General features: G+C 44.5%; 1 protein-coding gene across 1 annotated transcript in view; it reads right to left on the bottom strand.

Annotated features, from left to right (window-relative positions):
• Positions 1-10,696: 10,696 nt before the first annotated feature.
• The window catches only part of LOC142571674 (uncharacterized), a 65,700-nt gene continuing 61,124 nt past the window's right edge, over positions 10,697-15,272 (bottom strand). The window contains exon 3 of the mRNA XM_075680204.1: positions 10,697-14,785. Coding sequence (XP_075536319.1) covers positions 14,625-14,785 — 161 coding nt within the window. The 3' untranslated portion in view covers positions 10,697-14,624. The remainder of the gene's footprint in view (positions 14,786-15,272) is intronic.

Below are 15,272 nucleotides of genomic sequence, written 5' to 3' on the forward strand. Positions count from 1 at the left end.
TGGGTGAGTGGTGACTGAACATATTCCTACAGGTGGGCAGTGCAACCCAGATGATAAAAACCCATAAACCTGAGCAACCTTTGCGCACAATTGTGTCTGAGAGAAACATTTGGCAACAAGCAGTCTCTGGTTGTCTTCAGAACTTGACAGGTATCCGGGTAGAAGAGGCATTCAAAGTAAAAAATAAACTCTCAAGACGTTAGGTTGTTTACAAGAAGGGGTGTATCCAGCAAGCACAGCCTTCACTGTTGATGTCACATATTTATAATATTCCCTTCCTAGCAATCAGCTGATGAAGACAATCAAAGATTGCGTTATAGATAACGAATTAAAGTTTAGGAATGAGAGTGGCGTCCCGGTTCAGTCATTTCTCGAACTCCCGGATTTTTATTTATATTCCACGTTCGTGATCTGGGATAATGAAGTTGTGATTCAGAAGCAGGGGGTCTGCATTGGGGGGGGCTCTCGGGTCGCACCAATTCTTGGCGAGCTCTTTCTTGTCACTGTTGAGTGGGCGCTCGAGAGTGTTTTGGTGGCAACAGTGATGAAGTGCTTTAGGTTTGTTGATAACTACTTGATAGTTATCTGCTCGCAAACAAATTCCAGAGATATTGGCGTTAACCTTGCAGCCTTTGATAAAGAAGCAATGGGTCTCGGATTTGCTCATGAGCTGCCAACTAATAACGAAATTCAATTTTTGAATTTACAGTTAAGATTAACAGCACAACATATTTGTTGGCAATATAACCCCAGGTCAAGCAAGCCAATCTTGAAAGTACGCTTCGACACACTCAAAACTAGGGAAAATAATTGCTATGACATGTTTAGGTTCCGCACTTACAAAGTCATGCCACCATCTCGTCCATTTCAGCTTTTCGCAACAGCTTAACCGTCTAGAGAAGGCCGGTTTTCCAAAATACATTGGCGTATCAATTTTTAAAGGGCTAGTGAAGAAAAAAAAAAGTGGGTAGGGAGTCATCCCAGAAACAGATTGAAACAATAAAAAAGCTTGCTGTCATATCTCATGTACATCAGATGGGGCACGGTTTAAAAGAGTCAACCGTGAGACTTGTTCAAGTCGTCTTTTCAGCTTAAAACTTTTTAAACAAGATTTGCAATCACATCAATAGACCTAAGCAAGCGTCCAAGGCCATTTGCCGCATCAAACACGGGCAGCTCGTGGCATGTTGGTGGGTGTGGTGTACGTTAACTAATCCACTTTTGTGCGGCAAAAAGTACTTTGGGCAGACGAGACGCTGCCTTCGTCCACCTTGGGGAGCACCAAGGTGCTATCAGGAATTCAAAAGGCTCGAATCTGGCCGCGCATTGTCGAAATTGCCCATGCAAACCTTTGTTTAAAAAAAAAGAAAATTGTATAAAAATGGAAATCAAATCAATCGCGAGATCTTAGAAGCTTACTTCATGCATGTCAACTCAGGCGCATGTGTCAGCCATGGCAAGATAGGCTGACACCCTTTCACCGCTTGTACGCGTCACTTCACATGATCCAATTCTCTGTATATTTAATCACTTGTTTGGAAAAAATAAGCCAGTTCATAGTCTGCGCTCGTATCGTCCACTTCCTTTTGTCCTCCTACGTCTGGGTTGCGCTGCCTACCCCTGTAAATATATAATGCAACGACCACTAGGCATCACGAGCACATACTTAATGCTAAGGTGGAGTAGCAGGATAGAGCACCTTGGCTCAGGCCGACCTCTCTGCCTTCTTTCAATTAAATTATCTCTGCCTCTCTCTGTCTTAATGCATTGGCGTAGAACTGGGTTGGCGTAGAATTCGTGACGAGGTATGACGAGAGTAAGATGACGAAGCTGGAATGACTGAACGATGGGATGATAACGACGATGGCATTGCGAGCAGACTTTCTCTCTAAGCTCTATCTATCTAGGCCCAATCTATCTCTAGGCCTGCTTGGGCCTAGAGAGATTGCTTTGACGAAGGCCGGACCCTAGCTGAAGCGTCAAGAAAAATTTACCCGTTTCGCACATTCGTGCGTTCCTTTTGTATACATTTAAAATAACTAGATAACCCAGTGAAACATTCACTTAATAATATGCATACATATATAAAATATTTTTCGGATTATAACTGCATTAAGATAATGTTTGAAAAACGCGTCAGTGCGAGATATGTGCGTCATCAGCCGATATATATATATATATATATATATATATATATATATATATATATCGAGAGAGGGACGGGAGCTCCATCCCCCTCCCGAAGTATACTTAGTTGCTACGCCACTGCTTGTGTGGAAAGTTTGGTGTTCTTGTGTGGGGTGAGTTCGGTTTAGAGGAACACTAAAACGAATTTTAATATATGATATATGCATGTGTGGAGCTCAAGTCTATAAAATGTAGACCGGGAAGGTGGATGGCCAATTCGGCAATGCTGGTGTTAACCGCTGTAAAGCTTCAGGCAAAAACTCGAATCAAGTCACTTTGCCCACACCGAAATTCAGTGCAGTTGTGTTTCATTTCATAGATATATATGAAGGATGATGTAGTACGTGTGCTCTATATGTATAGCAAAGTTGCTTCTTTATTCTATGGGTATAGTAACAACTAATGGCTTCACGCAAAACATGACCTAAGCTCCTTTATTACCGTCTCCTTTAGTGGACAGTCCAGACCCTAAATGTTGTCTCGACTCCACACCAGAAACTGAACACAAAACCATGTAACAAGTTCGCGCGCGGATTGTCATGTATTAAGCTTAGGAAGCTTACGTTTGCAGATGCAAGAACAAAACACTGCGGGTTGATTTTATGTTTGGTCTGGAGAAATGACACACATCTCCTGTGATGGCCTCCGTTGTGCACTATTCGAATATCCTGAAGGAAGTAGCCACATACAGAATGCCTTAGTGCAGGGGTCTTATCAACCCCTTCCTACTTGAGCAATTTTCGTCAACTAAGCTTACCAAGCTTACGTTGTCATATTGTATGCTTGTAATGAAACTTAGCCAAGCCGAAGGCATGACGTGGCTCTGGTAGCACTTACTGTAACATATGATTTCATTTTTTTTTTTTCATTTTATTACATCAGAGACCCGCGAAGGGTGTTACATGAGGGGTGGGAACAAACATGGAGATGACTTATAGTGTTCAATACAATAAAAAGTAATTTGTGATAATTTCCGCGAAAGTGGATGAGGACGTAATGACAGCGATGTCGTTAGATAGGTCATTCCAGTCTGCTGCAACACGGGGAGAAAATGAGGCGGCAATGTAACAGTGCGGGTACATGGCTGGGAAACTTGAAATGAATGATGCGTGTAGTGAGATGTGCGGGCTGGCGGGACAATGTAGGGTGCACAGCCCATAGTGAACTGCAGAAAAACTTGCGAAATAAGCAAAGACTGACAATATGGCGATGGAGTGAAAGTTGAAATAAACCCGATTCCGTTTTCAAGGATGATACACTGATGTCGTATGAATATGAATAAATTGGGCTGCTATGTTTTGGAGTGATTCAAGTGCATTAGTAAGGTAGGCGTGATGCGGTTTCCACATGGGTGATGCATATTCTAACTTTGATATGACAATAGTTTTGTAATATGCTAGTAATTGTACGTGTCGAGAGGCATGGCGGAGATGACGACGCAAGAATCCAAGCGTCTTATTAGTGTCTTATGGCACATATTTAGAGGCTGTCTATAAATATATAGGCTAATTCGGCACATTTGTGTTGTCTCCAGGGGCACTAGTCTCCACCGGCGGGAGTCCCGACGTGAAAGGCGACCGCCATCCTCCTTCCTTGCCACTCGGCCCTATCCATTTCATTATCATTCATTTTTTATAATTGGATTTTGAATAAATTTCATCTTGGGCCTGATACCCCTATTAATATCTGTTTTTTTTTATTAGCTTTAAAACCGCACCACCTGTGGTTTTGCGGGCCGTGCGCGGTATGCCTTCATAGTCATTTATGTTGGTTCTATCACTGAAGGGCTCAAAAACATGCCATAGGGAGAGAGGGCGGCGAGAGAAAATGAGGGCTGCTTTTCCCCGAGTGCTCCGCCACAGCATCTAAACCTTCAGACGGCCCGAGACGATCTTGCACGACAGCGGGTGCGTCTCGATATCGTCCGCTGCTCTTTCGAACCGGACACGTGGCGCCATCTACGACAAGCAGCTTCGAAAACCGTATGTTGTCGGCGTGCGATCGCGCAGTGTCGGTACTTCGTTCCACACAAAGCAGTCAACGCTGTGGCTAGAGACTTCTTTCAGTGGCTTTGTTCGCACTTGGATATAGTTCGATGTTTTTTTGACCGTAACTGTATTTTTTTTTAAATGTAGGCTCACTATTGAATGAAGCAAGTTTGAATCCTTAGAAACAAACACACTGTGGTATACGGTCGCTAATGCGTTGTTCTAAATCATTTTGTTTTTGTTTTTCTTTTCGGGCTTTTTTTTTTATTTGCAACCAGTCGCGAGGAGCCTCCCGTGGATGCTCGCGGAGCGAACGCTGTTGGCGCCCGGCCTAGCGTGGGCGGAACGCGTGAAGTAAAACGTTTCTTGACCGAACTTCTTGCGTAGCTCGGCCGCCGCTCTTTCTGTGGGGAGGTGGCCGACACCTTCCACATGGTTTCGGCATGCAGGCAAAATCCTTCTCTCCAACACCCCCCCCCCCCCCATCACCCCTTCCCCTGCCCGAGAGGACTGGGAGGCGGCCCTACTCCGCTGCCAGGAACCATCGGCCCAACAAACCCTAGTTCGGCTGACCTGCGTAGCGGTCAAGACCAAGGGGTCCCGGAATGAGAGACTCCGCCCAGTATTGCAAGGCGCGCGACCAACTAGAGGTCTCTCCCCGAGCACCTCTCTGTATATATAGCCCAATAAATGCTTTTCACCACCACCACCACCACAGCGTTGACTGCTACGTATGGAACGGAGTATAGCTTGGCGCCTGGAAGCGAAAGGCCGAGTGCGCGGCCTAGAAAGCCGCTTCTCTGCGCTGTTGCCGGCTACGCGTACAGCAAACCACTTACGAAAACCGCCGTAAAGCTACCAAATGCAGAAGTTGTCCCATTATCATGGCAATACTGTACGATAAGAGCTGCCCGACGCAATGTCCATTGATAGGCGCCAGTCATATAAGCGTTTCTATAATTCATTACTTCTTTTGCGATAGTGACATCGATTATGCCGTCGCAACTTTCTGGGAGCTTTTATAATTCTTTTTTTTTTTTGTCAGTCTTCATGGACAGCGTGTAAACCCTAGAAAAATTGTACACGGTGCCTGTCACATTCAGCGTGTAACGTTGCAGGTCATTGGCACAGGCAAGAAGGTGGTGCTAACACAAAGAAAGAGATGCTACATTTGCCTGCGTGTGTTCTGCTTGCACTTAGAACACGCTGTTTTCGCTATTATCCAATAATGATGCAGGCAAACAAACATGTATGTTGTACGCGATGCAGTTTTGTAGAGGTGTGCGAATACTCGAAACTTTCAATCAACGAATCGGATGCTCCCCTGTTCGACTCGGTACTCGAATCGAATACGTAGCCGCTATTGGTAAACTCGATTTTTTTTTCTGAATAGTTTTCATTCATTTCACGTCCTAAACTGTGCACGATCGAACATGAAATAGAAGCAAAAATACGATAACTTTTAACCCTTGCACAGCGGACGTAAAGTACCTGAGCACGCTGTCGCTCAAGGAGCTGGACTTCCCCCTATAACCTCGATGAATCTCGAAAAAAAAAAAAAATTGTTTTCCGCTGTCGGTATTGTTGGATACTGTTTATTGATGCAGCAGATGTGTCTTCCAGTTGTATTAACTATGAAGGCGTTTCATTTCCGGCATACTTGATATATCAGCCGTACCATCTGTCGCGACCATTCGAAACATGTACGCGCAGCGCGCAGAACATACGGAACGTGTGCGACTCGCCTGGCAGGTGGCGTGCGGCGTCAAGGAGCGTCAATGCTAGACGTTTGTGAGCAACATAACCTCACTATCGTGAATACAGGGCATAAGTGTGAAGGGCAGATCAGGTGGGAAGTGGGAAACCGGCAATCGACCATTGATTACTGTCTGATGACAGAAGGAATTCATGATAAGTTGAGAGAAATGGTCATCGATGAGGAAGGGTTTAGCAGCATAGAGAGTAACCATAAACACATCATTTTGAAAATGGGATATGTAGTTGGGAAAGAGAGCAAGGAGCGCAAAATGACCAGTCCAAGTTTGAACGCTGAACAAATAGCAAATATAGTCACTATAGAGTCGAGGAAGAACTTGGCAAATGGCCAAGAGTGGGAATATGGTGAGCTTATAAGTGTGATAACGACAGAAATACGGAAAGAGAAACAACATGTTCGGTGGAAAGAAAAAAAAGAAACCGAAAAGCTGCATGGTGGAACAGGGAGATACGAGAAGCGATCGCCGAACGACAGAAAGCATCTCGAGAGCACAGGCAGGCAAAGAAGGCGCAGTTGCCGCCGGATGAAGGAACCAGTAAATGGGAAATATACCGGGAGAAAAAGGTCTATGGTTCAAATACTGGTGCAAGCAAAATTAAAAGGTGAAAGTGAACGTTGGTTGTCAGAAATATGTGAGAAAAAGAAGGCCGCACCTAGACTATTTTCTAACCACATAACATTATTAGGCAGGAAGTCAACAACAATACAACATATCCTGGACGAAGATGAAAACAGACTGGAAGGAGAAGCGGCAATAAATTACATCCGAAAAGTAACAGCCGAATCTTTCCAAGGCAATGACGAGGTTGTATTTGAAGAAAAAAAGAGCATGAAAGAGACCCAAATGGCGAAGGAGCTGGTGCAGACAAATTTCAACTGGAAGAAAGCGGAAGAGAAAATTCCTAAGCGCACAGCCACAGGGCTAGACGAGGTTCCCGTTAGGCTGATTAATGAACTAGGACCAAAAAGTAAGGAAGCTCTGGTGAAAGCAGCGGAAAAAAACTTTAAAAGATAGACGAATACCAGACAGTTGGCGACAAAGTAGAATGAATTTAATTTATAAAGGTAAGGGCGAGAAACATAGAATTCACTCGTATAGACCGTTGACCATTACAACGGTAATATACAGGCTAGCAATGCAAGCAATCAAAGCTTCAAGCATGGGCAGAGAATAATGGCATTTTGGGAGAGCTTCAGAATGGCTTCAGAATAGATATGCGTTTGGATGATAACTTGTTTGTTCTTACTCAGTGTATTGAAACATGAAAAGTAGAAAACAGACCGTTGTATGTGGCCTTTTTAGACTTACAGGAGCCTACGACAACGTAGACCGCAACATATTGTGGGATAGAGATATTGTGCCTCAGAACACGTACCTATAAAGCGAGATATAAGAAGGAAGAAGAAGCATGTGCTTGCTGCGGTAAAGCTAGGGAAACTATGGAGCATGTTTTATTAGAATATGAAGACGTCTACCCAGCGGTCGATTTAGGCTCCAATGGCCTCCTTGAAGCCCTTGGGTTCAGCGGGAGCAGTGGCAAAGTAAATATGTCCGCAATAGGCATTAGTAAGAGGCGATTGGAAGATCAGTGGAAGAAAAGTAGGGAAACGGCAAAAGACAGAGACGTACAAAAGCACAGTTCGCAATAGGGGATCAGAAAATTTGGGTGTGGTAGTTCATAGGGTTTTTTTCTTTTTTTTATTGTTTAACCTAGGTAGGAAATTAGGCAGTATAATAGCAAGAGCTTGGTGGCGCAACCCACCGCCCCGTTCCAAAGGAGACGCTCATAACATCCATCCATCCGATGGTAACGCCCCAAAAACAGCGCACGGGGCTCGTTCGGCAACGAACGCGTTCACTTGCGCGAGCGCACGCGGCCTTTGCAGCGGCGCCTGTGTTTCGGTGGTGAAACTCCGAGCACCACTGGCGAAGGGCTGTTTGCTTTTAAGTAATAAGTCCAATCACACATATGGTTTGCTGTTAGGCCAATCGGTAAACGGCTATGAAAAAAAAAAAAGCACGCAAAACCGACGCAGCATAGGAATCTGAATGGCGCGAAGCTTGTTTGAGTTAGAGGTAGCAGCAATATACATGCTGCATAGCTGATGGCACGTGCACAGCCTCGTCGTTCGCGGCTGTTAACTGTCTGCGTCACGAAGACGATGTGTGATGCTTGCCGAGTCCATAATGATGATGAGAGGTGTGTGCACAGTGAAGTGCGACACGTATATGTAAATGCATTTAAAGCTTCTATACCCGCTGTACAGTGGCGCGCACCCATACTGCGGGGTTCACCTAGAATACGGGCACGTCCCCAGTTGCACACGACCAGTGGCGCATAGCCGACCAGTGGCCCAAACTGTTGTCTACGCGGCGAGACAGCACCGGCAGTGGCGAGAAGAGGCAACGGAAGAGTTTCACTCTGAAAAGTAAATCGGCGTACACGAACGGGGCAAAAACGGGAGACGGACATCCGTTGTGTCGTGGCACGGTACATTGCATTGCTCGCATTCACGGTGCGTTGCATCGCCCTCGTTCACGATGCACGGATTGCACATTTTTCTCGCCCTGGAACTTCGTGCGAAGACGCTGTGTCAGCCGGTGTGCAGGATGGACCGAGCAGCTCGGCACATGCTGCTGCGTGTACTCTCGATCTGTTTACTACTTTCCCAGTGAATTGGCTAAACCAGCAGATGCGGACGTAACGAAAGAAACCCGTCAATGGGAACGCTTGTGTTCGAGCGATATTTTAAAACCGGGTATACTTGGTCGAGCTCGAGAACGCAGCAGGGCTATGACTCTCACAGGAAAAGAATAAGCGAATATATATATATATATATATATATATATATATATATATATATATATATATATATATATATATATATATATATATATATATATATATATATATATAAACGAAACAAACTGTATCGCGATGCTTCTAGCAAGCGCAACACAATTTTATTCATAAGAGAAAAATGTATATGTATAGATGCCTCTACTCATGTCGACACCCACCTAGTCATCTCGAGCGTCGAAGGTCTGCGCAGAAGAGTACTGAAAAACAGGAAAGAAGCACAAACTGACAACTGTTAATTTCACGCAATCGGTAAGTATATAAAGATGCACTGATATCCGTCTGATATCAGCAATGATATTCTAAGACGACATCAATACTTTGTTGAACGCAGGGAGCGGATATGGATACTTTCTTGATTAGGCACATTGGTGCTCACTTTCTTTTCGTTTTTTCTTAAGTCAGTTGTTTTGCCAGCCTGATATCAGTACATATATGTAACTCGTTTCGCTTCAACGTTGTGATGTGAGGTCCTTCTTGTTTTTTTTTGTTTGTTCCTTTTGTTCCTCGCGGGTGCGAGTTTAAAATATAATCGGTATCCTAATAATTTCCTGAGGTATTGTGCAGCGCCAAGCCTCCTATATCTCTCTGCCTTCCTCCTTCTCTCTCTCTCTCTGTTATTTTTTTTATTTTTTGTGACGACAACGCTGTCGCAGTTTCTGAGCCATTGATTTCCAGGAGCACGGAGATACGGAGAGTAGGCGCAGCATGTTCATTACGGAGGGCAATTCTCTTGCGTTTTCGATCGGTCAATGAGCATAGCTTTCTGAGAATGTGGACAGTATACATTTGCTACGAAATACGTTGGCGTTCTAGTAAACAGTTTCCCAAAAACGAACCTCAGGCAGCTCAGTACGATCTCAACTGTAGTTTCAATGAATTTTTAGACTTTGGGGACGGATATTTATCTCGGAAATGGTGCTATAATCTTAAGATTTCTGCTATGCAGGTAGTGCTGCTCAGCTCCAATTATTTGAATAAATAGAATGTAAATTAGTGAATCTCTTTAATTATCTACTTTAGTATGCATGTTGCACTTGAACAATCCGAATCGTGCGGGACTGGCCTTTGAAGGAAAGAATTGCTAGGAATTGTTTTAAAATATCGTATGTTTTAATTTAGACATAAAGAGAAACAAATAATGAAATTTTAATTAGCTGTTGTACTTGATACTCAGTGGGACTATGCATCCATGAGCCAAGTAAAATCAGAATGCGTAAACATTAGACCATGGACCAGCATGGTGAAGACTTTTGACATGATTAAAGAACGCTCGAACTCGGTGATGAAGACATTAAAGTAAAGGTTGCGTCATCTCTCTAAAAGACCTCCTACTAAATGCATAATTTCATGCTTCTATTTCATTGCATTATTGTGTTGGTATGTTGATTTGAGCAATCATTCTCTTCTTGTATTCAAGTATATTCATGTTCTTTTGCTTTTTTTTGCAACTTTACCTTTTTGTTTGCTGCATTACTACTTCAATTACTACTTCAATTACTACTACTACTACTACTACTACTACTACTACTACTACTACTACTACTACTACCACTACTACTACTACTACTACTACTTTAAATTTGACCGAGGATCCCGATTCAGTCGTTCATTATGGGACCAGTGGCGTAGCAACAGGGGGGGCCGGGGGGCCGTGGGCCCCGGGTGCAAGGGGCCATTGAGGGGGGGGGGTGTCATATACGTCTGAAGACACCCCTCTTTCCGCCGGGTACAGCCGGAGAGGGGGTGACAGAAGACCTATGGGCCCCGGCTGCCAGACGACCTAGCTACGCCACTGTATGGGACCCTCGTCTGTACAGACTTTATCTTCTAGAAACATATACTAATGTTTCATTCATTTATTCATTGATCAAGATGGAGAAAAAAAAAATCAAAGCTTCCACCAAGGCATTCACTTTCGTCACTTGCTTTATTGAGACACAGACGAGCGAATACATCTCGTAAGCACACAGGCGTTTTGTTTTCTCGAACGCGAACAATGCTTTCGCGCAGTTATCGCGGTCACGAGCAGCAGGAAGCGCTTAGTCGGAGCCAGCATGCGTGCAGGCGACCGGCAAACGCGCACACGCACACGAGCACCTGCACACGTACAACACCTCTACAGCTCCCATGTGCACACGGAACAAAACGAGGGACAACGCGGGCTGTTCCCCGCAAGTGCGGAACGTGGAATGAGCATACGACACTGCCGAGAGCGCCCGTAAAAGGACCGCAACAGCAATAATAACGAGAACGACAAAAAGTAAAGGAACACAATGGAAGTGCGGCAACCTACAGAACTCGCGGCAGTCGAAGTGGCCGCGGCTTCCGAGGCACGAGTGCACACATGTGAGCGCGCACACTGCCTGCGCCTGCTGTAACGGGCCGTTTTCCGCACACTGTTGAGGCCGCATCAACGGCGTAACACGCACCCGTATAGAGTAGCAGTGAATGTGCGCGCACATTGTGTGATCTATGTCTCGAGGAGGTGTGCTTGTGGAATTACATGAGGGGAAATCATATCTTTACGCACTCGTCAAGCGCCAGGAGCAAACGCCTTCAGCATTTAATCATCGTCGGCATGCTTACTCCCATAGCCCAAGAGAGCGACGCGGATAAGTTAACCTATGACAACGAGCAGGAGGGTTCCTTGCCGTTTGTAATCACTGAAAAGACATAGATTTGTGCGTGAATTATTTTAACACTGCGTAATTCCTCATCTGTTTATATGCTCATCGAAGTCTACATCAAGGCTGTTTGTATGTGTTTGTGACTTTGTTTACGAACTCATTGTGGTGCAACTTGCATTTGACTTTTATACTGTTATGTTCATAGGCGTATAGGACTGTGATGTGGCTTTCTGACCGTATGAAGAGATTTCTTTGCATTTTCCTACATATTTTCTTTATATTGTTGTTTCCGCTATGAGAAAAGGAGTAGCCATCAGCATTATAAGGTGACTACGTCTCTTTATTTTATTTTCATTTTAATAAAAAAATGCGTTGGTCTGCCTTTTGCTTTTGCAGTTTTTAATTTTGTTCAAAGCGCCTAAAAGAACAGCCTTTATTATCCATGCAGTACGTATAAAGGCAATATAAATTCTTATTAATTGTACGTAAGTGCTTCCATGAGCCGTTTATAGCAAACGCACAAAGTTTAGTTTGGGCCCGGTTTTCCTATTCATTTATTTATTTTCCTTCTTGTTTTATAATTTCGCCTTCGATGCGGGGAGATTCGTCCTACTGTTCTGTGTTCTTCAAGTTCATTTTGCTGTTCCGCTTCCCGTCCAAGACATCTTCGTCTTTCACGAGAATCGTCGTGTCGAAATATGGCTCTCCGTAAAATCTAATGTTAGTCTGTGCGAAATGCGAATCGCATAGCAGCGACGCAGCAAATGTGATAAACTTTTCGGGGGGGGGGGAGAAGGGGAGGGGGGGGGGGTTGAAGGCTTGTTTAAATTTTTTATCTAAGTGTACATCTACTCTGCAACAGCCAGCTAACTACACAGGAGCGGGTGCGCCTTGTAAACCGGAACAGCCATGGCGAACTAACACAATGTAAGCACAACTTGAACATTTTCTTTTTTTTTTTTAAAGAGGGAGATGACAATTGCTAATTTATCAAGGAGAAAGTCAAGTGACGTTCGTTACACGTAATTGCAATTGCCGCCTAGTGTCACTTGTTTAGTTTTCAATAAATAATGACATGAAAAATAAATAGGTGAGAGTGGGTGACTCATGAAATATTTGCATCTTTTCTTTTTTGTTTTTCTTTCGGTAAGGCGCGACAACATAATAAGGAAAAAAAATGAAGCATGATGTAGCCAAACATGAAACAGCTACTGGGAACGGATAACGCCGCGTCGATTCCTGAAAATTTCGTTTTTTCTTTAAAGAAAAGAAAACGCTCACAAGTAGCCATCTTTGCATCATCCCGCTAATTTCGCTGTATAATGAAGACCACGGTTCCGAATGTGTGATCATGTAATTAGAAGCAGATGAGTATAGCTGACAAATTTTGAAATGCAATAGAGATAAAGTGTCATGAGCCTGCGAAAAGAACAACAACATTCTCTCAGCAGAACAAGAAGGAAAGGAGAAACTAGTGTAAAACCTAAACTTTCACTCTGGCCATATACCTGTGAGAGAGAGAGAGAAAAAAAAGGGAGCTGCCCCAAAGAGTTTCAGCAAAAATATTCAGCTACAAGCTGAGGGATATGCCCCTGAGGCAAAAGAGGTAACAAACTAAAAAAAAAAGAAGGAAAAAGTCCTTGTAAGCTTTACTCGTAACTATGAGACGCACAAGCTGTAAATGTTTTCAGTTATTGTCCTTTACGTGTCGATGTACTTAAACGGTTGCAGTAACCTCGCTGCTTCGACTTACTTCTAGTCCTGACTTTCAACTTGTTCGACCGAAGGTTTTAAATAATTTCATCATCTCTCACAAAAACTCGCCTTGTCTACTCAAAAAAGAATTTCTTTACTTTCATTGACACTTAGCACTTTTTCGGCACAAAACACAATCTTTAGGAGCAGCGCTGCCGTCGCAAAAAGGCCGTCTCCATACGCTCCAGGACGGCTACCAACATATATTTCGTTTTGCTGCGAACATTTTTTTCTTCTCCTGTTTTTAGCGAGCGGCTCCTCAGACAGCCATTTGCCATACGAGAGCTGTCTGCTGAATAGAAAAATACGTTTGGGCACCGCTAAATACGTTGTTTTACTTTTATCAGCTTTGCGCACCTTTCATTGGCTAAACCGTACCCTCCGCATGTTCTATATTATAATATAGTCTTCTGTTGAGTACTTGTATACATATGTGTACCCGTAAATATAGATATTTGCTCTTAAATATATATATATATGTATGCATATGTATATATGTATGTGTATGCGTATCCCTGAAACCACATTGGTAGTTGGGTGCCGCGAGAGTATTGACCTCCTGGCGGTGCGAGTCAGCAGAGCTAAACCAGTTAAGCTGCTTTCTGCTCCGCAAATAGACGATGAGTCGGCAACCACATGGGACTCGTATCGGGCGTCGCCCAGCGTCGACGCGTCCGGTTCACAATGCACTATTGATGACTGGGGCCTCCCATTCACTAAGCTTCTCTTAATGTCTGACACATTTTCGATCAGCATTACAGCAAATAAATCGCACAACGTGATTCAGACGCGCCGACGCCGGAGATGCCGCAAATGCGCGACACACGGTTGTTTCTTATAAGAGCGACGGCTGGGAAAGCACACGTGGGCCACGAGTTGTAAATCAATGCGTGCCAGTAGAAGAAGGAGGAGGCTGTGACATGACGACTTTCGTGCAGCAGTTCTAGAGCCTCGAATACTAATGACGCACTATAATGCTCATATTTCTTTCATACAGCGTGCTTCCCGAATTTATTTATCTATCTTATGACATATTTTGATCTTCATCACTAGCCATCTCCTATGTTGTAGCTCACTCTTCTTTTCCTCTCGCTCTTTCTTTATTGTTGAAGTATTTCTAAACGACGCTTCTATGCTCGATATGCGGAAGGAAACGCGGCATGAAGGAAGGCGTGCCTGTAGCATTGAGTTCTTCACACACACGCACGCACGCACAGACGCACACAAAGTGCGTGGGAATCCGCAGTAGGCTGTGTGCGACGCTGTCGCAGTGTCACAGCCTCCTTCCTGTACAGTGTCTGCAGTCGGTGGCGGTCACCGAAAGACGCCGAATGAAGAAGCGACGCAGTCGGCCTCACGCACGTATAGCGAGTGCGCGAGGCGTGAAGAGAGAGAGGAGCCGTGGTCGGCAGTGGGAGCCCGCGGCCTAGAAGCGCTGCCGTAGCGACCTCTTGCTGATGCCGAACCGGATGGCCTTGTTGGCGACGCGCACCTGTCGCAGCTTCCTAGACGCGGCCAGCCTGCGGAGCATTTCCACCAGCTCGCCCGCCGTGTAGCGGCCGCCTGTCGACTTGCGGGACCGGCGCACTGCACGGGGCAAAGGAAATCAATCAATCAATCAATCAATCAATCAATCAATCAATCAATCAATCAATCAATCAATCAATCAATCAATCAATAAAGACAGCAGAAAAAGAAAGTAAAGAAAGGCATGGTCGTTAACCAGAGACATAGTTCCGTATGAGTATACCTATGGGGGGGGGGGGGGTCGATATATGAAGAATGTGCAGATAAGCATTAAAAACATACATCGCGTCTACAACCCAAGAGTACACGCCGCTGGGTGCGGAATGCGAAAAAAAAATGTCGGTCTGTAGTGCTTTATATAGGCGCATTTTCAATAACAATACGAGGTCAAATTAACCCGGAACCTTCCACTGGGCATCCCGTCTCATAGCCCAATGCGCGGCTTCGGGATGTTAAAACCCTCCGATTTAGTTTAATTTCCACTGTGTCCGTAATAATAGGACCAACTAATCCAGGCTTTCGTGCCTAATTCTTCCCTCGCTTAGAC

Source organism: Dermacentor variabilis, chromosome 2, assembly GCF_050947875.1.
Source record: "Dermacentor variabilis isolate Ectoservices chromosome 2, ASM5094787v1, whole genome shotgun sequence".
In the NCBI taxonomy this organism is placed as follows: domain Eukaryota; kingdom Metazoa; phylum Arthropoda; class Arachnida; order Ixodida; family Ixodidae; genus Dermacentor; species Dermacentor variabilis.